This window comes from Salvia miltiorrhiza, chromosome 2 (assembly GCF_028751815.1).
Source record: "Salvia miltiorrhiza cultivar Shanhuang (shh) chromosome 2, IMPLAD_Smil_shh, whole genome shotgun sequence".
Lineage (NCBI taxonomy): Eukaryota > Viridiplantae > Streptophyta > Magnoliopsida > Lamiales > Lamiaceae > Salvia > Salvia miltiorrhiza.
Window position 1 is genome coordinate 63,874,608 of NC_080388.1, and position 26,686 is coordinate 63,901,293.

At 35.8% G+C, this 26,686-nt stretch overlaps 2 protein-coding genes across 2 annotated transcripts; one reads left to right on the forward strand and one right to left on the reverse strand.

Moving 5' to 3' along the window:
• The first annotated feature begins 9,315 nt into the window (after positions 1-9,315).
• On the forward strand, positions 9,316-11,886 carry LOC131011079 (laccase-12-like). The gene is made up of 4 exons (XM_057938832.1): positions 9,316-9,665; positions 9,784-9,935; positions 10,069-11,387; positions 11,520-11,886. The coding sequence occupies exons 1-4, from the start codon at positions 9,573-9,575 to the stop codon at positions 11,648-11,650; spliced, it is 1,695 nt and encodes a 564-aa protein (XP_057794815.1). The 5' UTR covers positions 9,316-9,572; the 3' UTR covers positions 11,651-11,886.
• Positions 11,887-14,171: 2,285 nt separating this feature from the next.
• Positions 14,172-18,467, reverse strand: LOC131011080 (protein PGR). The gene is made up of 6 exons (XM_057938833.1): positions 18,181-18,467; positions 16,804-16,988; positions 16,595-16,708; positions 15,934-16,156; positions 14,936-15,184; positions 14,172-14,404 (listed from the first exon to the last, which is right to left on the reverse strand). Exons 2-6 carry the CDS (start codon positions 16,947-16,949, stop codon positions 14,273-14,275), a joined length of 864 nt encoding a protein of 287 aa, XP_057794816.1. The 5' UTR covers positions 16,950-16,988; positions 18,181-18,467; the 3' UTR covers positions 14,172-14,272.
• Between the last annotated feature and the right edge of the window lie 8,219 nt (positions 18,468-26,686).

A 26,686-nucleotide genomic window follows, 5' to 3' on the forward strand; every position in this document is an offset into this window, starting at 1 on the left:
TCATCTCCGAGATATACTTCTCCGAAATTTCCCGACATGTAATTTATGAAGGAATTTCGATTCGAGGTGGCATGGAAAGATGCTCCAGAGTCTATGACCCAATACTCGGCCCTTTTCTCCATGGAACATATCAAGGCATCGCCTTCTTCTTCAGCCACAACATTGGCTTCGGTCTTTGTCTCGTTTCCCTTTGAAGGTACTTTACACTGCGTTCTGTAGTGTCCGACCTGACCACAGTTCCAACATTCAACAGACTTTGATTTGTTGGAATTCTTGTGGATCCTGGAGCTCTGCCTGCCATTCCTTGACTTGCTCCGTCCACGCCCTTGACTTCTGTTTGAGTTTCTGCCTCTGCTTTCTGCATTTAAAGCGGCACCTGAAGTGGAGACTACATCTGACTGCCTCCGGATCTCCTCGGTTAAGATCATGCTCACGACATCATCGAACTTCATTTTGGACTTACCGGCAGAGCTGCTAATGGCCGTGACTGTGCCATTCCAGCTCTCAGGTAACTGCCCAAGAATTAACAAAGCCCGGACCTCATCATCGAATTCGATGTCCACCGTGGTAAGTTGGTCCGTCACTTCGTTGAACTCGTTCAAATGTTCTCCAAATCTTCCGCTCTCCGTCATTTTCATATTGAACAATTTCTTGATCAAATGAACTTTATTTGCTGCAGACGGCTGCTCGTACATGCTGGATAAAGCTTTCATGAGAGACGCTGTTGTCTTCTCATGCTTTATGTTGAAGGCGACTGACTTTGATAAGGTCAGTCTGATTGCGCCGAGTGCTTTTCGATCAAGCACCTCCCACTCGTCGTCCTTCATATCCACTGGCTTTTCCTTCAAGGGCTTATACAGGTCCTTCTGGTACAAGTAATCCTCCATTTGCATTTTCCAAAATCCAAAATTCACACCATTGAATTTCTCCATTTTGGAAATTTTATCGTCTGTCGACATTGCTCCCACTCGATCAAAAAACACGATAATTTTCTCAAAAAATTCGTTTCTGATGTGGAGGTTCAGTTTACACTGCAACCACAGAGCATACTAAGAATTTTAAAAGAATAATTACCGTTGCGCACGAAACACTGTTCGCAAAATTCACTATTCACGAATTCACTATTCACATGAATAGTACCAGCGCAAGAAAAAAAAATTTCGCCACCAACGTGGCTCTGATACCAGTTGTTAGGAAATTAGACGCAACTAATTCTGCCCGGGATCTGGTGTGACGCAATATTTTGGATATCGACCGATATGAAACGAGAAAAAAAAATGACACCGATATTTTTAACGTGGTTCGGCCAAACTGCCTACGTCCACGGACCCACACCAATATATTAGAGAATCTCAAAAGGAGGAGTACAACAAAAATACCACACTGTATTTTGTATCTGCCTACGCAGAGGCTATCTCTCAACTCACTTTTATCACTCGTGTATAACTTCCACACTGAAGTTTTCTCTCACAAGATTTTTCTCTCTCTCTCTTTCTCTATCTCTCTCTAGCTGAAAGTTAGATTGTTGTTTGGTGTGTTGTATGCTGCAGAAGAGCTCTCTATTTATAGGAAGATTTGGAGGTGGTAGGTGAGAGGTGGTTGGTGAGAGGTGGTTGGTGAAGAAGGTTGGTGGCAGCCACTTTTGACTAACAATAACAATGACCAATAAATTTTAGAAGTTAAAGATGAACTACAACACAAAGCACCATGTAGTCGTAGCAGTGACGTCGCAGTAGATAAGTGGATAGAGGTGAAGGAAACAGAGGGATACGGGATGATGAAACGGCTGCGCTCCAGTATGATGTAGACGGCCAGCGAGCCGGACCGCCTCTAAGGCGGCTGAGGATGATGAAAGGCGGGCTAAGGGGACTAAGGATGAGGAGAGGCAGGCTAAGGCGGCTGAGGATGAGGAGAGGTGGGATGATCCTCCTCAGCAGCCTTAGCCCACCTCTCATCCTCAATCAACGCCCTCTCGTTCTCGGCCTTCTCAACTCTCTCCTCAGTCCCTGCATATCAGCCTTCTCACTCGCAATCATCTCCACTGTTCAGATTAAATCGGTTGAGAATTGACACTCGAGTTGCATTGAGAATTAGCATCTATATGCCTTGAAATGCATTGGACCTTGTTCGCTATTATTTTCACCATGCCGCAAGTATACGGGTAGTTGCAATATATGGAAGCAAGGTCGTATTCCACAAGGATTAGTAGTTCAATATAGTGATTATCTTAATTCATTTTACTAAGACTATTTAGACTAAACAATATGGTGATTGGTTTGATTATCTAATTAATTACCTAACAGTTGAAAGACTAAGCAAATTAAACAAGCAAAAAGGATTAATGTGATGATTAAGAAGATTTAGGGACTAGGCATTGATGGTCAAGCAAAGGACTTTAATTATAACTCAATATTAATCTTGGCGATCCTAATTATCTAGAGTGATCTCCCAACTAGTTCTAGCCCCCTCCCAGACGACTAAAACGGTAGATTACGGATCATAGTTGCCGTCTCCGGTCAACTTCTAACCTATAACTCCCAATAGCACACAAAGATCGACATACTCTCACCCAACTCTCAACCTCCCGGTTTATCGAATTGATATGTTTCAAACACCTTATCTATTGCAATTATCCTCTCCCGATTCAAATTACAAATTAGAAATGCATAGAAAGTGGCCAACAATCCATACAAGATATAAAGCAAGGGTTTGAAAAGATAATGTGCAAAGGAACAAACAAGATTTATACTGAGCACAAATAATCAATCCATTACAATAATCATCTAGCCTAATCCCCAAATCAAAGGGGAATTTAGCCTATCATGTTCAACAACAACCTACCTAATATAAAAGAAAACATAAATGAAAGAGAGAGAAAGAATGGACAAATCCTATTGAAGGGCTTGCTTCAATCTTCTCTCCTCTTCAATGCCTTCTTCAAATGGTAGCTATGAGTATTAATGGAGGTTTTTGGGTTTTGGATAGAGGTAGGAGAGTGCAATGAATGTTGGAAAGGATGATAGATATGAAGAATGGGGGGAAATGGGGTTTTAGGGCTCAAAATCGTGACTGGGGCCCACTTGGGGGAAGCCCCGCCTTCTTCCCGTGGTCCCGGCCCGTGTCCGCGGCCTTCAAACGTGGGCAAGGATCAGGGGACCCGCGGCCGCTGGTGGTGACCGCGGGTGTGCATTGGAGCTGAGAGACGATGCCCGCGGTCCCACCCCGCGGCCGCGGGTGGTGACCGCAGTCGATGGTGTTCCCACGGGCGCCCGGCCGCGACCTCGACCTCCTGTGCACGGCTGACTTTGTCGGCTCCGTTCTCCCTCGCCCGAGCTCTGATTCGGGCGTCGTTCGCCCTCATGGAATCCTCTCGAGACGTACTTCGATCCTATGCCCTCACAAATCTCCAATTAACTCTTGATTTTCCCTGAAAACACTCCAAAAATTATACCAAGCATCAAATATAGATAAAGCATAACATTTAGATACAAACAAACACTCACAAGCAAAACATGAAGGAAAATGACAACAATTCATACGAAAATGAGGTACGAAAACCATGTTTGTCAGACCTCAACTGACATTCTTCAACCCATTTACCCAAAAAGAACCTACCCTCCCGTACCCAAACTCTAAAATTTGATGTTGCATTTTAAGATAATATTTACAAACTTGCAAAACTCAGTTTTGCTTTCAGCATCCCTACCTCTCGTAAGAATCATTAACATTGTCCAAGACACCTTTCACCATCACTTTTTAAACATTTTCTTACAGTTATATCATGTATCCAAGATCATCACTTCTTCATCCAATAACACTACATGTCACATTTTCCGAAGGTACACAATGAGCACATCTCATTAGCAATCATGTGTCGTACAAAATCCAATACCATTAGAACATTTCGGCAGCATTTGGTCTCGATATGATCGATTTTGGCCGAATTTACATGGATCCAACAATAATTCATTTTGGCAGCCAGAATAAGATGTGTATGGTGTTATAATTTTTTTTTCAAATTACATTAAATTTATTTTGTAATATATAGACATTCCGGTTTCACTTTGTCTTGATAGAAATGGATTTTGGCCTAATTGGCATGGATCAAGTGTGCAACTTGAAGAAATCAAAGTGACAGATTCAACAAAAAAAAAAGAAGGGAAGTTACAACTAGTATCAAATTGATTCCATGAAGAGGCTTTTCGAGCAATAAATCCCAAGTATAGTGGCATTGGACTTCAACTCCATACACATGGGAAAATGACATAATATCTATCAACCTTAGCACCAACCGCAGCAGACGACCTAGGATCAATAGACCTTCTTACAGACCCGAACTCATGTTCATGAAACCACAGCTGTGATCCACCCCAATGTGGACCTCTTCCATAATGTATGAATATATGGCCTAAAATATGGAGTACGTTGTGGAGGAGCAGGCTAAATTTTTAATTTTTTTTTTCGAATGTATTAATTTTAACACTAATTACATTAATTTAATTAATAATAGATGTATTATTCTCACGTTCTCACTAAAGGAACAATTCTCATTATATATATGTTTTTTTTAGGCGCTCATTATATATATGTTTTTTTTTGTTGCTCATTATATATATGTTACTAATGCATGTTTTATAGCATCAGCAGTACTCCAGTTTGGACTTACGTCATTTTTAATTTTTCTTTTGAGAATGGAATTGCGTCAATTTTCCTACTCTACTAGCTTAACGACTTAATTCTTTAATCATTTTGTCATGCAACTTACCAGTTACCAACCTAATTGAGTGCATATTTTCTTTGTTGTTGACCTATCTTAATCTTTGTTACGAGTCTCTCATTTATCTTTAGTTCAAAGTCATAACAATTAAACATTTCGCTTAATTTTGTCAATGCCACTACAAAAATTAATTAGCATATTTGAAATTAGAAAGAGTACTGCTAAACACACATAATATGTGCGCACATAATTGGACTTTTTGGTCATTTTATGTATTTTCAAACTCTAAAACAATTAATTTTATTTATTTGAATTTATGTTTTACATAAATATCCATGATACTATAAAGGAAAAGATTATCCATAATCTTTCCATAATAATTTAAACCTTACTTTCTTCAATTATATCAATCAATCCCACAAATTGTTTAACTATCCTTTTTTAGGTGCAATTAATGTTTAACTATTCTATTATCAAACTCCACCATGATTATATAGCTAAGATAGAATACATGTTATAACTAGTAAACAAATCGTTATCAAACTCCATCATCATAAAAACTCCATTCTCATAAATTTGGAGTTTTCGATTTTCTTATTTATTTTTTTATTTCTTATTTTCTATAATAATGATATATTTATATATTTTTATAAGATATCAATTTTATTGTTTTTATTTGCATATTTTTTTATTACGATAACTATTATGCCATTAAGAAGAATGCGATTAATCCATTTTAGGACTCTTTATTTTCTTTTTAAAATTGCAAAACTAGATTTTGTGTTAATATTAATTTAAAGATGAATAAGTAGCTATATATTTAAAGTATATAATTTTTGGAATAGCTTAACGAAAAAATCATAGCAAATTAGGGAAGTAGAAATAAAAATTAGAAAATAAAAGTGAATGACAATATGAGCACATTGATGGACAACTCAATAGAAATATACTATACAATAATATATTATAATAAATTAGTGAAATTGAAATAATAGAAATAAATGAGTAAAATTATAAAATTATGTCTTACTTTGAGCACATCGATCAGTTGCTCAATGGAATTATAATATAGGACATTATATTATAATGAATTAGTGAATATAAAATATAAAATATGAAAGTACTGTAATAATAGTTCAAATGATAACACACTCTTAGCTACTTTCTTTGATTAATTATTTTATAAAGGTATATATTAACGAAAAAATCATAACAAATTAGGGAAAATAAATAAAAAATTAGAAAATAAAAATGAATGACTATAATTATTTTGGAATAGTGTCATTCGTTGTCACATGCATCTACAATTCAATACAAATATACTATAAGAAAATATATTATACTCCCATACATTAAGCACATCGATCGTTTTCTCAATGAAATTATATAATAGGACATTATAAATTAGTGAATATGAAATAAAAATATATAAAATATGAAGGAGTTTTATAATGGTACAAATGATAAATGACGCTAGCTAATTTCTTCAATTATTTCATAAAGGGAACTTGAAATAAAAAAAATATAAAATAGGAAGAAATTATTTTAATGGTTTAAATGATAACACACCGTAGCTAATTTATTTGATTATTTCATAGAGGTATAGGTTAACAAAAAAACCATAGCAAATTAGGGACATAGAAATAAAAACTAGAAAATAAAAGTAAATGACCATAATTATTTTGGAATAATGTCGTTATGCGTTGATCACATGCATCTACAATTCAATACAAATATACTATAAGAAAATATATTATACTCCCATACATTAAGCACATCGATCGTTTTCTCAATGAAATTATATAATAGGACATTATAAATTAGTGAATATGAAATAAAAATATATAAAATATGAAGGAGTTTTATAATGGTACGAATGACAAATGACGCTAGCTAATTTCTTCAATTATTTCATAAAGGGAACTTGAAATAAAAAAATACTATAAAATAGGAAGAAATTATTTTAATGGTTTGAATGATAACACACCGTAGCTACTTTATTTGATTATTTCATAAAGGTATAGGTTAACGAAAAAATCATAGCAAATTAGGGACATCAAAATAAAAATTAAAAAATAAAAGTAAATTACTATAATTGCTTTGGAATAATGTCGTCATGCGTTGAGCACATCGACAACTCAATAATAAATTAGTGAATTCAAATAAAATTGTATGTCAAATAAAATAAAGAAAAAATTAATAATATTGATACATACTATATCATTTTCCAAAAAAAAGTGGAGAATTTTTAAAAAAAAAACAGATGACAAAATAAACTGACCGTATAAAATTGTATGTTAAATAAAATAAAGAAAGAATTAATAATATTTATACAGTATCATTTTTAAAAAAGTGGTCATATTTAAAAATAAAATAAAAAAAGAAAGAAAAAATTAATAGTTAGAGTCCAAATGATAATATTAAATAAAATAAAGAAAAAATAATAATATTAATACATATCATTTGCAAACAAAAGTGGCCATATTTCAAAAAAAGATAAAGAAAAAATTATAGTTAGAGTCCAAAATAAAAAGAAAAAAAAGAAAAGAAAAGAAAAAGGTGACCATATACCTAGTGCGTTTACTTCTAGGGCATTTATTTACAAAGCTTAAATTAAGGAAGGTTTATTTTTAATGATTAATCTTTATAGATAAATATAAAAAATAAATCTTTAAAAACTTTCCAATTTGAAAAAAATTAACAATATCGTTACATATCATTTACAAAAAAAAGGTGGCCATATTTTAGGAAATAAATCAATAACTTTCCAAAATTATCAAAGTTGAAAAAAGAAATAAAATCTGTAAAAACTTTCTCATATAAATTAAGGGTAATTTAGTCATGATTATAATTTAATTTAGATAATAAAATTTTAAGGGTATTATGTGTGCACATATTATGTGTGTCTAGCATTATTCTTGAAATTATTCCCTAACGTACGGTGATGACCTTCGTATTAATTAACAATGAGCTTTAGAATTTAAACCCCCCAAGTTTCCCATTTTCCAAGGAAAAAAAATGCCTGAAACGCACTACAAAAAAAGTTTCCGCTATTGACAAGAAGTTTGGTAGCTATTATGTGTGTCATAAAAATTAGTAGCATTTAATGGTGTAGCTAATCATTAATAGTTACAATTTTAAATGTCACTAATTTTTGTGACACGCATAATAGCTACCAAGCTCCATGTCACTAGTGGAAACTTTTTTTTGTAGTGAACAGTAGTCTATAACTTTTCATTTTGCTTAAGATGTGGCTCGTGATGAATAACTCGACACACACATTAATTATGCTATTGAATGATTATTTATCACCCAAAAAAATGAATTAATTATTTAATCATTCCTCAATTTTATATCAATCTTATTTATCTCATCCATTAACTCTGAATGGTTAAATTTAGGTCATGACTATACAGTACCATCTGTACCTACATCTTATTGTCGCCCCTTCTTCGTCCAAGAGGAGAATCCCTCTTTCGATCCCTTTTTTTTGCGGTAGAGGTGGATTGTTTTTTTATTTTTATTTATTTAATATAAAATGATGTTTCATATGGCTAGTTGAGAAAAAATACACTTCAAATTCAATAACATAAATCATTTTTTCATTACTGAATTTCATATAACATAACATTTTATGAAAAATATTGAAAATTGGAGGTTTTGAGAAGAAAACAAAAATTAGGAACAATTTTAAAAAAATATTAAAAGTTAAAAGATTCAAAACACTATTACACCTATCATTTTCATTGCTTAACATTTACGTATACCGAAAGTACTGGGATAATAAATTGGATTCGATTTCTCACATTAGCTTTTTTCTGATGTAACAAACGTAATGATTATTTTAAAATCTTAAATCTGACTATAGGGCAAACTGATCAACAACGACGTACAAATAAATGATTCTACATAATAATTAGTTGGGCTAGCAAAGTAGTTATAATGTTAATTCAAAATATTGTTGGCTACTAAAACAAACTCCTAACGACATAGAATTGATGGATCAATACATTATACACGTACACGCACAAAAGTAATAATCTAATTAAATTTGGGATGATTAGGCATCACCGGACCTCAAACTTTTGATGATTTTGATTCCAAAATAGGGAAAAACAGTCTGTCATGTAATTAATTGAGTAAATATATCGAAATCCAAATTATTAGATTGCATGCAATGTATCACCACTATTTATATTGTTACATTAAAAATTAAAAAGTGTGACGCGCGTTGCTAGTGTATTTGGACTTAAACCATTTTTTTTAAATCTGGATTTAACCAAATTTAGTAGTTTAATCTAATTAGTTGTCGTTACCGCGATTTCTCTAACTTATATTCACAATCAAATAAAACCACACGAACAGTAATATTATTATTAGTTTAAACCTATGTTGACAATCATATATCCGACGTCATCTAACTAGGATGTTATTAGTCCCTTCCTGAAGAGAGAAAAAGAAATAGAACTACAAACTAGGATTAGTCAAAATTATACTTTAATTTATAAACAACAAACAACTAAGTAGACAACTAATTGCATCTCAGAAAGCAAATAATACTTGTTAGTATAAATTAAGAAAGGCGACAGTTTTATCTTAAGCTTAACTAATTAAGGAGCTATCAGTGGGTGTAACTAAGTTCAATTCCCCCCACTACCATAACCTAATCCGCCAAACACATAGCAACCTCTCTCTCTCTCTCTCGTTGTGATTGTGTTTTGTTTTGTTGTTGTTGTATTATAAAAGGGAGTCCTCAGCACTTAACTCTGAGAACACAAGCAAGCAATAATATTTTCATCATCTTAAATATTACTTGTTGAAAAGAAAAGAAAAGAAATAAAGCAGCTAGAAATTAATGGAGAAGAAGATGAGCTCTTTGTCTGCGTTGGCATTGTTGCTCCTTTGGATGCCTCTAGCAATGGCCAAACTGCACACCCATCAGTTCGTGGTAAGTCTGTAGCTAGCTCTCTTTTATATATAATGCTATTGCTAATTAATTTGAAGGTTGATCATCAATAATATATATAGCGATTAAGTAGACATTAATATAATGTCATGATATATAGGTTGAAGCAACCCCAGTGAAGAGGCTGTGCAAAACCCACAACACGATCACGGTGAATGGGATGTATCCGGGGCCAACGTTGGAGGTGAACAACGGCGACACTCTGGTGGTGAAGGTTATTAACAGAGCTCGTTACAACGTTACAATTCACTGGTATGTATAGTATTTTGCATGCATGCATGCATGCACACTAGCTAGCTAGCTTGTTGTAAATTGTAATGATCGATGAATGAATGAATTAATTAAGATGTAGATGATGAATGAATTAATTATTGTTAATTATTAGGCATGGCGTGAGGCAAATGAGAAGTGCATGGGCTGATGGCCCAGAATTTGTGACTCAGTGTCCAATTAGACCTGGCAAAAGTTACACTTATCGTTTCACAATCCAAGGACAAGAAGGCACGCTGTGGTGGCACGCCCACAGCTCGTGGCTGAGAGCCACCGTCTACGGCGGTCTCATCATTCGCCCCAAACAAGGCGATGCATATCCCTTCCCTAAGCCCCACCGTGAAACTCCCCTTCTTCTTGGTGAATGGTGGGACGCCAATCCCATTGATGTTGTGAGAGAAGCTACCAGAAGCGGAGCTGCTCCCAATGTCTCCGATGCTTACACCATCAACGGCCAACCTGGTGATCTTTACAACTGCTCCGCCAAACACACTCTTATTGTTCCGATCAACCCCGGGCAAACTAATCTGCTCAGAGTCGTCAACTCCGCACTCAACCAAGAACTCTTCTTCAAAGTCGCCAACCACAAGCTCACCGTCGTCGCCGCCGACGCCTCCTACGTCAAGCCCTTCTCCACCTCCGTCCTCATGCTCGGCCCCGGCCAGACCACCGACGTCCTCATCACCGCCAACCAGCCACCCAACAGATACCACATCGCAGCACGTGCTTACGCAAGTGCTCAGGGCGCCCCCTTCGACAACACCACCACCACCGCCATCCTTCAATACCACAACTTCTCCTCGCCATCGGCAAAGCCTGTGGCCGCCCTCATGCCCGCTTTCAACGACACCCCCACCGTCACCGCCTTCACCAGGAGCTTGAGAAGCCCCAGGAGGGTGGAAGTGCCCACCAAGATCGACCACAATCTCTTCTTCACGGTGGGGCTGGGCCTCAACAACTGCCCGCGCGGCGCCAGGGCCCGAAACTGCCAGGGCCCCAACGGAACACGCTTCGCCGCTAGCATGAACAATGTGTCGTTTGTGCTGCCCTCCAACTTCTCACTGCTGCAGGCACATCAGCAAGGCTTACGGGGGGTTTTCACCACCGATTTTCCGGCCAGGCCGCCCACGCAATTCGATTACACCGGCAACGTCAGCCGCTCGCTGTGGCAGCCTATGAGAGGCACCAGGTTGTATAAGCTGAAATACGGGGAGGCCGTGCAGGTTGTGTTGCAGGGAACGAGCATCTTCACGGCGGAGAATCATCCCATCCATCTTCATGGCTACGATTTCTACATCGTCGCCGAGGGATTCGGGAATTTCAATCCCACCAGAGATACGCCCAAATTCAATCTGGTGGACCCACCTATGCGGAATACGGCTAGTGTACCTGTTGGTGGTTGGGCCGTCATAAGATTTGTTGCTGATAATCCAGGTTACTTACTTACTTAATTACCATGCATCATTAATCTCTCTCTCTCTCTCTCTCTCTATATATATATATATAATACTACTATAAGTTAATTAATTTATGATAGTATCAATTAACACATATATATATATGCAGGAGTGTGGCTGATGCATTGCCACTTGGATGTCCATATCACTTGGGGATTAGCCATGGCCTTCCTCGTCGATAATGGAGTCGGCGAATTGCAAACCTTACAGCCGCCTCCACCGGATCTTCCCCTTTGTTGATTAGAATAGAAGAATTCATTTGCATTATTTCCTTCAACAACCCCAAATTCAGTTAACTACTACTTTTCAATTTGTATTGTTTCCCCAAATTTCGGGAATATTGTTTACTCTTTTCCTGTGGTTTATCTACGGGACTTTGTGTCATGAGAAAGGTTAAGGAATCAAAAAAGAGAGAAATGTTATAAGGGAAGTAGTAAAAGAATTTTCAATTTGTTTGGTTCAGCACCGCAAAGAAATTCGATTGTTTTTCTTTCCATTTTTCCACTATTTAATGATGATGATGATGGTGGTGGTCATAAAAATGAATTTGAAATTCCAAGTAGAAAGCGAGAATTGTGCGAATAGAGAAAAATTGACAATCAAACAGCCATCAAGGGAATCAAATCCTGGATGGTCTCTGGTTCAGTGGTTCCCTTTCTCTTCCCTCATTCTTGTCAACCAAACTTGTTGATTTGAAGAAGGCATAATCATCGTCTAGTAATTGTTTGAAGATATAATTTTAATCAAAGTCATCGTTTAGCCATCGATCCCCTTCCCCTCTTTCTATTTGAATAGTCGTGGACTCTTTCTCTGGATAGCCGTACCCATTGATAGGGGCGTATCCAGCATGGGGCAATGGAGGTATAGTTGTATCCAAAAAAAAATATTTTATAAGTGTATTAAATATATTACTTAATATATTTTTGTACCCCTGCCAATAATTAAATGAGAAAATTAATTGATCAGTCCATAACCCATTCTCCAATTCTATATGTTGTGTGGGCTTGGGCAGTTGGGCTTTGTTTAATTTTCTTTTTTTTTTTTTTTTTTTTTTTTTTTTTTGAATTGAGGGCCTCATATGGTTAAGAAAGGCGGCTGCACTGCATAGATTAATTAATAAAAGAAAATGGGATACCCAAAAAGGAAATGTGACCACTTTTATTGGGACGGAGGGAGTAAAAGAAAAATACAAACCAAACTAAAAATTAAAGACAAACACACAGGCAGTTTTTTTTGACGATTTGAACATACAGTCAGAGACGAGACAAAATTTAAAAAATTAGGGTGTAAATTGCATGAGAGTTTTGGAGTTAACAAAAAAAATTCTCTTACTGAGAAAAATTTATATTTATGAAATTATTTTTTTGTAACTTCAATTTAAAAATCCTATATAGACCATTGTCCATCGACACACGCTCTTTATTTTGAATAGTAATTATGGAAACACTCTCTTTCTTTATGTTAGTTGTCCACTCAATCCTCACTATTTAACTTAAAATAAATATAGTGATTCCTGCGCACTACCCATTACCGATTACATGTCGGATCCTCTATCCCACAATTTAGTGTGTAGTATGTATCATTTTTAATTTATTAGTATTATTTTTAATTATATTTTTCTTCAATTTTAATTTATTATATTTTAATATAATAAAAAAAATAATTAACAAGGGTGGGACTCATCCAATTAGGTTTTATAATTATTTTTTATTATTTATTTGAATTAATAATTAATTATTTGGGTTAATTAATTCAAAGTTAGAGTATATAATTTTTTTTAAAATTTTAATTTTTAGTTATAAATATTAATTAGAGTTTATAATATAATAATATTTTTTATTTTTACAACAAATAATTATAAAATAGATAAATTAAGAGTGGTATATGGAGGTACACACTAAATTGTGGGACAAGTCAAATTTATCTTTTTTTAATAATTAAATTCAAAAAATGAGAAAATTTTCGTAATCTGTCATAAAAATGACCAAATGGGTATTAAGACATCATAGATGGTTTAGTCCATTTGGATAGATTCTACAAGATTTTTATAGATATGAGTATTTTTATCAAAGTGAATATTTTAAATTTTAAATCCCAAATTTCTCCTAGTGAAAGTTAATATGGGGTTAATTCTATAATGTATGTGTGTTTTTTTTTTTTTTTGACATGGGGGAGGGGAGCAGTGAGATTTAAACCTTAAATCTCATTGTTCGCAGACATGAGTTCGCACTGCTTGGTGTGCCCTTAGAGACTAATTCTGTAATGTGGTTTACTATGCATGTTTTATACATTTGTGACTTTTACATGTTTGCTTTTTATTGCAATTAAAGAGTTCTGTGTTTTCGCATATTATTTCGCAGCATTTACTTTAAAAATTAACCTAAAAATAGATAAAAAAAAAATAATATAAATAAATTTATTATTTACTAAAATAGATTGGAATTTTAAAATATTCCAACCACCCTTAATAATTTAATTATTTGAGCCATTCATATCCCATTGAAATAGTGAGAACGAAGAAATTATAATAACAAAAATAAAAAATCAAATAATACGTCTTATCAATTATGACAACTAAACACCTTCTTGATATATATCGGTCATATTTACATGTACAGATGTATTCTTGATGATATAAATTCATTTTCCCCTCATGATTTTTTCATATCCCATTCATGTACTATTTTACATTATCGCAGAGTAAAAGAGAACATTGCAAATCTATAGAGCAGGCGCAGGCAAATCAGGACCTACATAAAGATTGCGGAAACATTTAATTGATTGAAATCATGCACCCAAATTATTTGTTACACGTGGAATTCAAGATCTTAACCCTCAAAACCAATCGAAGATGAACAAACTTTAGAATATGCATGAACAAGCTATGGAAGTCAGCACAGTCGTCAACAGAACCGACACGAAATTTACAGCATTATTGTCGAGTATGCTAAGACCGGAGATCCTCTTCACGGTCACTCCTGCTTTACTAACAACCTGCAATTTCAGGATCACACAACTTTCACTTTACACTAATTTCTTCAAACTTATACTTCGCCCCATCATTTTCATGCAAACCATATAGTAACTCTAATTGATATACCAATTTTTTGTGATCATATCAATAAAACTACTAAGAATTGACATTAGTACCAAGCTAAGCTGTTAATAGGTACACATTATATGGATTTGAATCAAAGACTACATAGTAATTGCAATCGTTTGGTTGACGAGTTAATTTGGAAGACTAGAAAATGACTCATTGCGCAAAAAATCCCCCCCCCCCCCCCCCCCACAAAACTTGTCATGATAACAATTAGCATTTCAAAGCCTTCAATGATATTCCTCAACGGGGTCTCACTAGGTTTTTCCTTATCGCACTCATGGAAAAAAAGAGTGAAGAAATGGGAGCGCACCTGAAGTCTCTAATAACTCAAATAATATATTAGCCAAAATTCACTGATAGATTTGGATCAATTCATGGATGAGCACATAGATTCACCAAACTCATAAGATCTGAAATATTACCTTCTTTCGGACACTGCAGAAACCACTGTATTGGAGGGTTGCTCCCAATAAAGAATCGATAACACTTCCACACAACCCAGAAAGAGCTGAAACTGGTATCAACAATAGCTGCTTCATAGCTACATTGAAAGTGCAGCTGGTAGTGAGAAATCCTAAGATAACAAATGTAAGTCCAAGCACAGAGCCTGCAGCTGCAGCAGCAAGAAATCCTGCCTTTGTCACCCCACCATTAGTACCCTTCTGAACTGGCTGTATAAATGAAAAAACAAAGGGTAAGAGTCAAGACACTAGAAAATAAAATTACATAAAGATACACATCGATTTTTCTAGATAGAAATTTCTGATCTTTTTCTTTCCTGAACCCAAAAAAAAATATCTCCTTTTCTTCATAAGAATAATAAAATTCCAAAATAATTATTTTATAACTAAGATATACTACCTAAATAGAATTTTTTAAATACAGATTTGTGATCTTTCTCTAACCTGAGCCACCAAAAAAATAAAACAAACCTTTTTTAGTTTCATGCAAATAATAGAATTCCACAATAGTTTCTGTAAAACTAAGATTAACATCCTACCATGTTCAGAGAATTGAAATAAAGGGATAAATAACAAATAAAAATGCATTCCTCTAACCATCATTGCACTCTTAGTGTACACAACATCCCATCAAATCTACAAAATGAACTAAATGGATAAACAACCCCGAAAGATCAATTCAACTTAGTATTCCTCTATCGGTATCCACTTGTTATTAGTGCTCATGCAAGGTCTCCAATCACACATAAGAGCATAGTATTGAAAATGAGATAGGTTGAACAAAGTATTCAGATTTTGATCTTTCCAAATTAAAACATGGAAAGAATGATCTGGGAACATGAACCTTAAGGAAGCCAAGGAGACATGCTAAACTTCAATTACAGACAAAATGAAGTAGAATGGAAGAAGTTATATCAGTAAGCATGAGTAAAAAAATAATCATAGTAGTATGTGTCCACCTTGAAGTTCGTAATAAGCCGTGGCTGCTCATCACTGAGAACCCCGAGCTCAGAAGACCATGTGTCTCCATTTGAGCAACAGTAGTGACCAAGAATACCACCAGCTAGAGAGGTCATAAGACGTGATTCTTTTGAATTTAGACAAAAGTCTTGCATGCCCACCTGTGTCCAAGCAATCAGGACTAAAATTGTCGCTATACCACTATTAGAAAAAACTTGTATCCTGTTAAACAAAGACAAGTTAAAGTAATTAAAGTCTCAACTTTACAGAACACTACTTCAAAAACAAGAGAAATAGCTTCAATCACATTAACTAGGTGCAACAGACACATATGTATGAAAATAACTTTTGGATGATGAAACATAAATTACAAACAATTTTAATGAAATCAGCTAGAGACCGAGACTTGATAAGTAACTGCATTTCCTATGTTTGAAGTAGTGGCCAGGTCACTTTCCAGCTAAAGTAGCAACAGTTCATTTCTAGGGCAAGGAAAACTCATACTGAATATATTAATATAAGGCCAAGGCAGATCGTCGTTGATGATGTAAAGTGTAATTCATAAGTCATCAGCAACTTATGCGCGCGCGCGCACACACACACACACACACACATATATATATATATTGAGAGAGAGAGCCAGGGATGATAGAATGATACCAGTTGCGTTGACCACCCTCCTTAAAATCTGCATCAACTTTCTTCTTTTTGTCCTCTCCAACTTTCGTTAACATTGAAGAAGTAACAAAGAAGCCAAGTAACAGAGCACCGAACCTATAATAATGCAAATACCATAAGAAAAGAGAAAAAAGACCATCGGCAAGCACAGGCATGTTAAACATGTTCCAAATACATGGGAGAAGAGATACCTGTAATTGACGGCAATATGAATCGTCATGACAGCAAAACCAGAAAGAGCTCCAGAAAGGTCAAGGGACTTCTTTTTATATGACCTGGTGGAAATTACAGCTGAAAGAGCTACTGCAACCAATGGTTGGACCAAATTTCTTTCCATATCACCTGTTGACTCGTCCAAGTCCAACCTTGGAACAGGCTGAGAATAAAAATGAAAATTTTGAATTAGTGAAGCACCAGCTTTTCTGCATCACTGTCTCCTATGGCTCAAATGCGACTGCAAATCAGACTACGAATAGTTTTATACTAATATGGTATACCACGTGCAATACATATACATGCTACACCATCCAGCTTGTTCATATTTTAATATACCATAATTCTAGTTCAACATATTGGGTGCACAGAATTGCTATTCAACCAATATGTTTCCAGCAAGTTGGCAATCAAATAGGCGTGGTGGAATCACGGAGAAAATGAAACTCAAAACGAGTTTCCATTTCATGGTCCAGCATTGCCACCAACAAGGATAGTAATAGTAAGCTCATAAATTTAATGTAACAACATACATAGTTAGACCCTAGAATGAGAAACAATCATAAGCTATTTTCCAGCAATTCTTTGAGTGAATGGACGTCTCATTTCATCATGGACCATTGTAACATAAAATTTGGGTACATGAATCTTATAGACGTAATGAATCAATATCATAGCAAATTTCTTTAAATCATTCTGGTGAAATCACCGTTGACGAGCATGAACTCATAATACATAATATGATGAGCAACACGTAAAATAACTATATAGGCTTCTGCATGTCATAATATTTGAGCTTCCACGAGATTCATAATACCATATGTTTTATTTTCTCTTCCAGGGACATTTTAACAATATATCTGTGAGGTGCATCAATAAACCGACTACTGTTCTTCTGTCTAGACCTTGTAATCACGGCACAAAAGGCATTCCCTTCAAAGATGGAAGTACAGAAGGAATTAATGAGCATAACAGGTTATCCAACACAAATAAACTGTACGGACAAAAAATCACAACGTCTCAAAACAAATTCTGTGATTTCCACTAAATCTTAGTATCAATATATTATCTCCCCTATAGAAAATAATGCCTACACAAGTAAGATAGTAGATAATAAAAAAACTACTCCATTAATCACGTTTCTGCATTGTTTTGGACCTCCAGCTTAACACAGCAACATTCAATCAAACAAACAAATCCCACAAAAGTTTGAAGCCCTAATGTTAACTTCTCATTTTAAACAATACTATTGCTCACTTGCTTAATCCTCGATCAGTCAAGCAGGGCTTTCTTCACACACACATTCACGCAAAAATTCAACATAACAAAAAATTGAATAAAGATTGAAGTTTTACCTCGAAAACTCCTGAAAAACTGTTATATGAATGAAGTTTCAACTCTGTATTCGGCGGTTTTGAATGGGAATCGAATCGAGCCTCCCAATTTATTAGTCTATGTAGAGTAGAACTGCCTGCTTTGTACAATTGCACCTGCTACTTTTGACCAGTTGCGTAACCCCTATGGAGTATTTATTATTGACATTTTTTATTTTTCATTTTTGATATTCCTCTTATTTTGTGTTGCCTAACTTGGACCAGATGAAGAAATCTTCCCATGGCTTCGTGATGATTCGTATTTTCTTTAATCAAATGAAAAAAAAAAATGTTCAAATAAAAATTTATTTGGCGTATAGCATAATGTTTGATGCGCCCTCCGTTCCAATTTTTAGTATCCAATTTTTTTTTTTTACTGTCTCATATTTTAATATTCATTTCTATTTTAATAAAAATAAATGGGACGCTTATTCCACTTTAATTATTTTAATATTCACATAAAAGGTGAGATTCTTATTCTACTTATTAAAATTTGTGTCACTCTCAAATGGTTACTAAAAGTCTCGAGGAAGGGAGTAATTTCTGTTGACTATTCAAACTTTCATGGCCAGGCGCCGGCCGCCGGAAACGGAAAGATATTTATGAAATTGGAAATTTGTTTGGATTGATATACTTATTAATAGAGTTCCTCACATTTTTAGACATGTGGGTGAGCTGGGACTAAGAAGCTGAGACTATTTATTTCCAAATACTCATTTACTGATCAAAATTAAGAGTGATTGTTGGCATTATAAGGTCATCTGACGAATATTCAGGAGGACTGAGGTCAACCACTTGAGATGGTCTCCCAAATCCCTCTAAGCTTTTCTAATCTTGATCAGTTTTATATTCACTCCATTCACATGGTTTCAATCTGCTCGTTCCACTATTTGATAGTTAATATTATTCCACATTATTGTGTAAATTGTATATACAGTAAACATATAAAACTATTCCTTCTTTTTTATATATTGCAATATTTTTTTCTATAGGATGATTATTGGCACAACATCCACTACAAGAAAACTCACTGGAAGCCGACAAATTTAACGACGGACGTCATTTTGTCTCTGTTCTAGGATGGAATTGCCAACCGTATACCGATGGAATTGACATTTCCGATCTACTGTTGGAATTACAGACGAAAACGACGATGGACAATGACGCGTTAATTTCCCAGTAAATCAACGACGGAAATAATGATGGCAACAGTCATCGACAGACGGTGTCCGCAGTAAATCAATATCAACATTTACAATTTTTTAAATCTAAATTAATCAACGACGGAATCAATCCGTCGGTATATCACTGATGGCAATAACGACGGTCACACGCCCGAAGATGTCACCGACGAACGCTTTCTGTCGGTAAAATAAAATTTAGATTTATAATTTTAAGCTTATGAGATCCTTCATAAGAACAAGGATGACACTTATACAGACGAGAGGTCTAGACATTTTGGACTACGTAGTCAAGTATTATTTGTTTAAGTATTGATTTTGTCGCTCTAATTCTTAAATATAACTCGTGATATATACATTAATGTAGGAAAATGTGCATGAAATAGTTACTTCTCAGAGTCAGCCTGTGGATGATGAGTTTGATCCACCAGAGGTCGATATGAGCAAGGTGTACGTGGAGGTTGTTGGTGGACTCGACAAGAAGAATAGAGTACTGTTTCGAGTTGGTGGACTTGCAGCCAGCTATAGTAGTGAGGAGTCGAGTGGTACATCTCACTTTTAAGGCCCTATTGTCGATCCACAACAACTTATGGAGGTGGAGCAGCAGTTGCAGAAGGCCCTGATATCATGGCTAGATTCGAGGCTCAAGAGAAGGAGCTAACAAGGAGAGACGAGCAAGTGTAGTCTCAGTTTCTGGCACAACATCGTCTTATCGAGATGCTGGCAGCTAAGCTTCCACCTGGACCATCATATTGATATACACTTATATTATTATCATGTTTGTGTTATGTACTCCGAATACTTGAATATTTATGTATGTTTTGAACACTTGAATATTTTTTATTTTGTTATGAATATTTGAATGTTAGTTTTAAAATTGTATTAAATTTTATTGATTTGGTGTTTTGTAGTATTAATGTATTGTTAATATAGTTGTATAAAAGTTTATAAGAGGTTGTTGACAATTGGGTATATCGATTTTTTTTAAAATAAATAACGACGGAATCACATTCCGTCGGCAAAATAGACACGCAAATCAACAACGGAAAAGGAATCTGTCGATAACGTCTGTAGTGGATAAAATCCGACTGACCAGAGGTCAGTGAAATCCTCGCCAGAAGAATCAGCGAATTCTCTGCTCGGGGCGACTTCCCTGCTCGCCGCGATTCCTCTGGCGCCTCGCCAGAGAAATCAGCGAAATCCTCGCCAGAGGAATCATCGAAGTCCTCGCCAGAGGAGTCAGCAAAATCCTCGCCAGAGGAATCTGCAAAATGATCCCTCTGCTCTGGCAGAGGCGTGATCCCTCTACTCTGGCAGCAACATGATCCCTCTGCTCTGGCAGAGGCGTGATCCCTCTGCTCTGGCAGCAACATGATCCCTCTGCTCTGGCAGAGGCGCGATCCTTCTGCTCTGGCAGCGACATGATCCCTCTGGTCGGGCAGAGGCGGGATCCCTCTGCTTTGGCAGCGACGCGATCCCTCTGCTCTGGCATAGGCGCGATCCCTCTGCTTTGGCAGCGGCATGATTCCTCTGCTCTGGCAGTGGCGCGATCCCTCTGCTTTAGCAGCAGCGCCATAGTAAATATCTCAACACGAAAGTATACAAACTGGATTATAAGCTTACAAAGACCTAGTCAACATGAGTGACTAGGTCAAACGAAGGTTACGACGGGTGGACTCCAAAGAAGTCGGAACTGTTAGGGTTTCAAGGAACATTCCAACAAACCCTAACCCTAGTCATCCCTCCGCAGCTTCATAGCCTATATATACTACTTCATTAACACAAAGAGGGGGAGGCCGTCATTAACATTCATACTGATACTTACGATCATTCGCATTTCAACACATTCTCTAGCACTATTCTGCCTCCACGCTCCCAGCCTTAGGTTTTCCGGTGATCAGATCAACCGGGACGACCCAACGGCCCTCGTTCATTGTTCAATCGTCTTCAACTCCGTCGACCAAATCGATCCGATTCACTATTTTATTTACTTTCAATTGCTTTCAATACGATTTTTATTACTATTGTTTACTAACTTGAGCGTCGGAGGCCCTTCCATCGATACCCCTACCGGTGCTCTTCGGAGGGCTCTAACGTTACTTGTGGTCTCAGGTTGCTAGTGCCCGTCGATCCTGACGTGACTGACGTCACTTCCGTGATTGTTGGATTCATCCCCCACAACGTCTGCAAGGTATTTAGCGATGGAAACACATTCCGTCAATTGTAGCGACAGACAAAGTTTCCACCATCTTTGTAGATAATGCCTCAACAATGATGTGGCAATTCGAATTGCTAAAGAAACATTCTCCAGGAGCCGTAAATTGTCATTAGAAGGTCAGTTGTTTCATGTTAGGTGTACTGCACATATATTGAATCTAGTCGTTCAAGATGATCTTTCTGAGATTATAAAATCCATTGAAGATGTCAAAAACAATGTGTGATTTATTAAGCAATCAGAGTCTAGGTTGAACAATTCTCTGTTTTTGTGCATCATTTTGGAATTCATGTGAAAACGTTGATCATTGATTGTCCAACTCGTTGGAATTTTATATATGAGATGTTACTTGAGACATATAGAGTTAAAGATCCATTTCCTATATTTCAACAAGGAGAGCCTTCATATCATTGTTGTCCTAGCCTTGATGATTGGATGAATGTGACATTTTAGAGGTTTTTTATAAAGCTACTCATGTGATTTGTGGAGTTGATTATCCTATCTCCAATGTCTATCTTGTTGTCATTTGGAAAGTCAATCATATATTAAATGAAAAGAACAATCATGTTGATGAGTTTATTAGAGTGATGGTTAAAAAGATGAAGGAAATTTTGAAAAATATTGAAAAAATTACAACCTTTTGATGGCTATTGGAGCAATACTTGACCCTAGGTTCAAAATGAGATTGGTTGATTTTGCTTTCAATGAGATATATAACGAGGTTGAAGCACGCATAAATATTATGAAGGTTTGAGATGCATTATATAGCTTGTACTTTGAATATGTTGAAGTTGATAATGCAAGGTTTGGAAAGGGTTCTACTTCAGAAAGATGTTCTTCTACATGTGCAAACTCCTCATTTCAAAGCAAATTAGTGCCTAATAGTTTGTTTATGTTTGATGAGCATCTAGACATTGTTGAGGTTAATGGTCATTTGAAATCGGAGTTGGACATTTACTTGGATGAGGGGGTTGTTAGAAGTCAAGATGGGCATGGATCTGAAGCCTCTGAGTTTGATGCATTAGCTTGATGGAAATCTCAAGAATTGAAGTTCAAAATTCTATCCACTTTAGCTCGTGATGTTTTGGCTATTTCCATTAGTATTGTGGCAACAGAGGCCACATTCAGTGCAAGAAGTCGAGTGTTAGATCTTTACCGTTCAAGGTTAGATTCTGATATGGTAGAAATTTTAATTTGTGGAGCGGATTGGATTCGCCAACTTCACGGAGTCAGGAAGCCTATTATGCCTCATGTAAGTTCTATTTATTTTCTACTTATTTGTCATATATGTATATTTTCATAAAATTGTGTTCTGATTGTTTTTTGTTGTTTATTTAGGAGGAAGAAGAACATTTCCATGTCATGTTGAACTCCACTTAATTTACAAGCTTGGTGGAAGATTGGATGTTTGACAATTGTTTTATTGAAGTGTTATTTTTATTAGGTAAATGTATTGAAATATACCTCTATATTATTTAGAATATTATTTTATATATTTTTTCCTTTACAATTTCGAATCAAATCGAATCGAATAACATGGAAAACAAATTGAATATTCGAATCTAATATTCAAATTCTTTATTTTGAATATTTTCGAAAAATGAATCGAATAAAGCGAATAATTCAAAAATTAATTCAAATTGCATTTTGAATTCGGAACCTAATCGAAAATAAAAATAATTTCACGAATACGAATCGAATATTGAAATATTCGTCAAGATTCAATTCGATTACAATTCTAGTTGAGACTACATAAATTATTATCTAAATAACAGTATAGTTAATGTTTGATGTCAAAGATCTTAAATTTAAATTTATTGTTAATTATGTCATGTAATATTTAAATTTACTTATTATTTTATTTTAGAAGAAGAAGAAGTCCGTCCATATCGTCAATGGTGGCAGCGGTTGTTAGTTTGTGATCAAATGCATTTCAATAACTTGATGTTTTTTATTTTTTTTAGATTTTGGGATTATAATGAATATAGTGAGTGCTGTTTGAAGAAGTTTCCATTTACATGAAAGTTAGTTAAGATCTGGCCAAGCATTAGTTTTGCAGAAGCTGCCCCAATTACTGAACCCAATTGATATAGATTGGGCCAATATGTAATACGAATATTCTCCTCAACAACACCTATCAAACTTCGATTTTACCAATAATAAATAAGTAAACAGTGAAAAAAAACGCAAATTTGTATTTTGTCAGCATCGTATTGTCCGCCCAATATGTAAGAACCGGACAAAAATTATTGTTTACAAGCCATTCTTGTTAATTTGAATCACAACAAGGAATTTAGAATATGTGTATACACACGATAAAATAAGTTTCTCCTTATCCCCGAATTGGGGTTTGATCTTACTCTTTTAAAGTCAATCAAGACTCTTGGACTACAATATGTCTCTGATAAAATGAATCAACTAAAAGTCTACTAAGCTGTCCTTGAATTAAAAAAATTGAAGTTGGATTAATTCAGAGAAACAATTTCAAATATATAGTTATTTTCAATTCTTTTAACTGGGGAGGAGTATCAATTAGCTACAATATAATGTTCGAAGAATTTAAATTGTAGAGTTTGAATTGATATGATCACTGGAATTTAGTTAATTTTGGATACGTTTCAATTTTCATTTTATAAATACTGCAGTGATTACACACTGCACATGTACATCCAGAGCCAGACAAGCGCATGCAGACATACACACAAATACACACTACACATAATTTAAAAAAAATACACACTACACACATTAAAGAAATTATTAAGTTCAATGGTTGTTATTTTATTTACATTAACATATAAATACACATAGAGTATTTTTACTTTTATATATCAAATAATGATTACGATAAAATAATAAAATCTCAAAGAAAATTGTCAGGACACTTCATTTGAAATTAGTCAATTTTAAATTCAAGAAGGTAATGTAGTTCTCAGTTATAAATAGGATTAAGTACCAATTTTCTCCCCAAATGTTGCCACCCCTATCGCCTTTAGCACCTTATACTCAGGGTTAACGTTGTTTACTATCTCAACATGGCAAAAAGAACCAAATACACCCCCGCTATTTAATGGTACACTTAATACCGTTTTTTTTTTCAATTAAGGTGGACCCCAGTCCAACGATTTAGCATCAAGAACTGTACCTAGCACTTAGAAAGGAAAATGGGGCTTGTGTTATACCTGTTCAGTCTAGCCGGGGGAATGATAACAGCGAGCTCTTGCTGCCTTGCCAGAATCTGAGTATAACAGCAATGGCGGTCTAAACGCAGTGGTGGACTTCGGAGACAGAGGCGAGTTTCAGGTGGCGACATTGGTAGTGGGCGGCGACAAAGCCCAAGCGCTGGAGAAACTGGGCTCAATTTGATTTTAGGAAAAGAAAACAAAAAACCAAACACACTTGAAGTCACAGATCGTAGCACACAACCACAACTTGCACAAAGGCTTCAACCCAAACCATTAGTACATCAAATTTACTGCGCGCGCCAAGTGATCGACGAAAGGCCTTAATGAAAATTTTCCAATAACCTCAACACTCTTCAAATAAACGACCCAGCTCAGCGACAAAGCCTCCGAATCAACCACTCCCAGCGCCACCCATCCCAGACGAACTCATAATGAACAGAACGAGAGTGATGAACTTACGTTGCTGAACAAGTGCTCCGAAGATAAACCTCCGACGTCAAGCTTCGTTGGTGCGGGTGAATATGAGGAGAGAGGGGGTCGGTCTGCTGATTTTTGGAACCTCGATTCACGCCTAATGAATTGTGATCGCCGGCGAGATGGATAATTGAGGCGGTTGTGAGAAAGAAGTACGATGCGGCGGCGAGCGTAGAGAGAAAAGAAAAAAAAAAGACGGAAGAATATGTGCCTATCAAAATAATGATATTATTAACAATAAAAGGAAATTATTAAATACTCCCTCCGTCCCCAAAATAAGTTCCTCTTTGGGGACGGCACGGGTTTTAAGGAAAATGGTAAAGTGTATTGATAGTGGGAAAAAACATATTATAATTAGTATTGGGAGTGGTGAAAAGGTGAAAAAATATTATAATTAGTATTGGGAGTGATGAAAAAGTAAAAAGTAAGAATAAATAAAGTATTATTAGTGGTGGGGTAGTTGTCCAAAAATAGAAAGAAAGAAAGAGGAACTTATTTGGGGGACGTCCCAAAATGGAAAAAGAGGAACTTATTTCAGGGACGGAGGGAGTAAGTAAAAAAAAAAAAAAAAAAAAAAAAAAAAAGGAATTAAGTTGGGATAAAGATTATCGCTCAAGAAAGTCGCTCAAAAACTAGACACCCCTAGAGCTTTGACCCCCCCATTCTCGACCTTGTTGCAAAAACTTCCCCCATAGTCCAGAATAAGGGTGCATTTAAACCTATGAAGAAAACGGTTGTTTAACGCCATTTCCTTTAAAAATATATATTTTTTATTTTGTGGTGGGTCCCACCACTAACACTTGCAACAACCAGCTCCTCCACCTCGCCACTGTGCTATCCTTCCAGAGAGAAGCTGAACGAAGATCGGCACCGGCCTCGCCGAATTTTAGAGCCGCGGCAGTGGAACTTTTGCTGAAGACGGAACGAGGTCAATCCCCAAAACCTCCGTCAATAAAATAGCATTCAACGGCTAATCATAATGCATCGGCCACGCTGCCATCGGAACCCCATATATCATGTTTTTGAAGCACGAATTCCAACCGCAGTGCGTCATGAACCTGTCGGTCGATCGATGCGCGAGAATCTCCAGCTGCGGCGCCTAATCTCTCACTACCATGCCCCTCTCTCTCACCCTCTAGATGACTAGATCATGTGTCTGGCCGATAAAATTATGTGTCCGCCCAATGAAATCATGTGTCTGCCCGACCAGCCACATGATCTAGCCACCCACCAATCATATGTACTTTTGACTGATAGCTATCAAATCATTGACTTTTATGACTGATAGAAGTCAAATCGATCAAATGTGTAAGACTTTCACAAAAAACCAAGCAAACTCATCAACATCAAATGGTAAAATATATACTTCACATAATTTGGGCATAAAATGCTTAAGTTTATAAAGTAGGACATTTTTCATATACAACATAAGG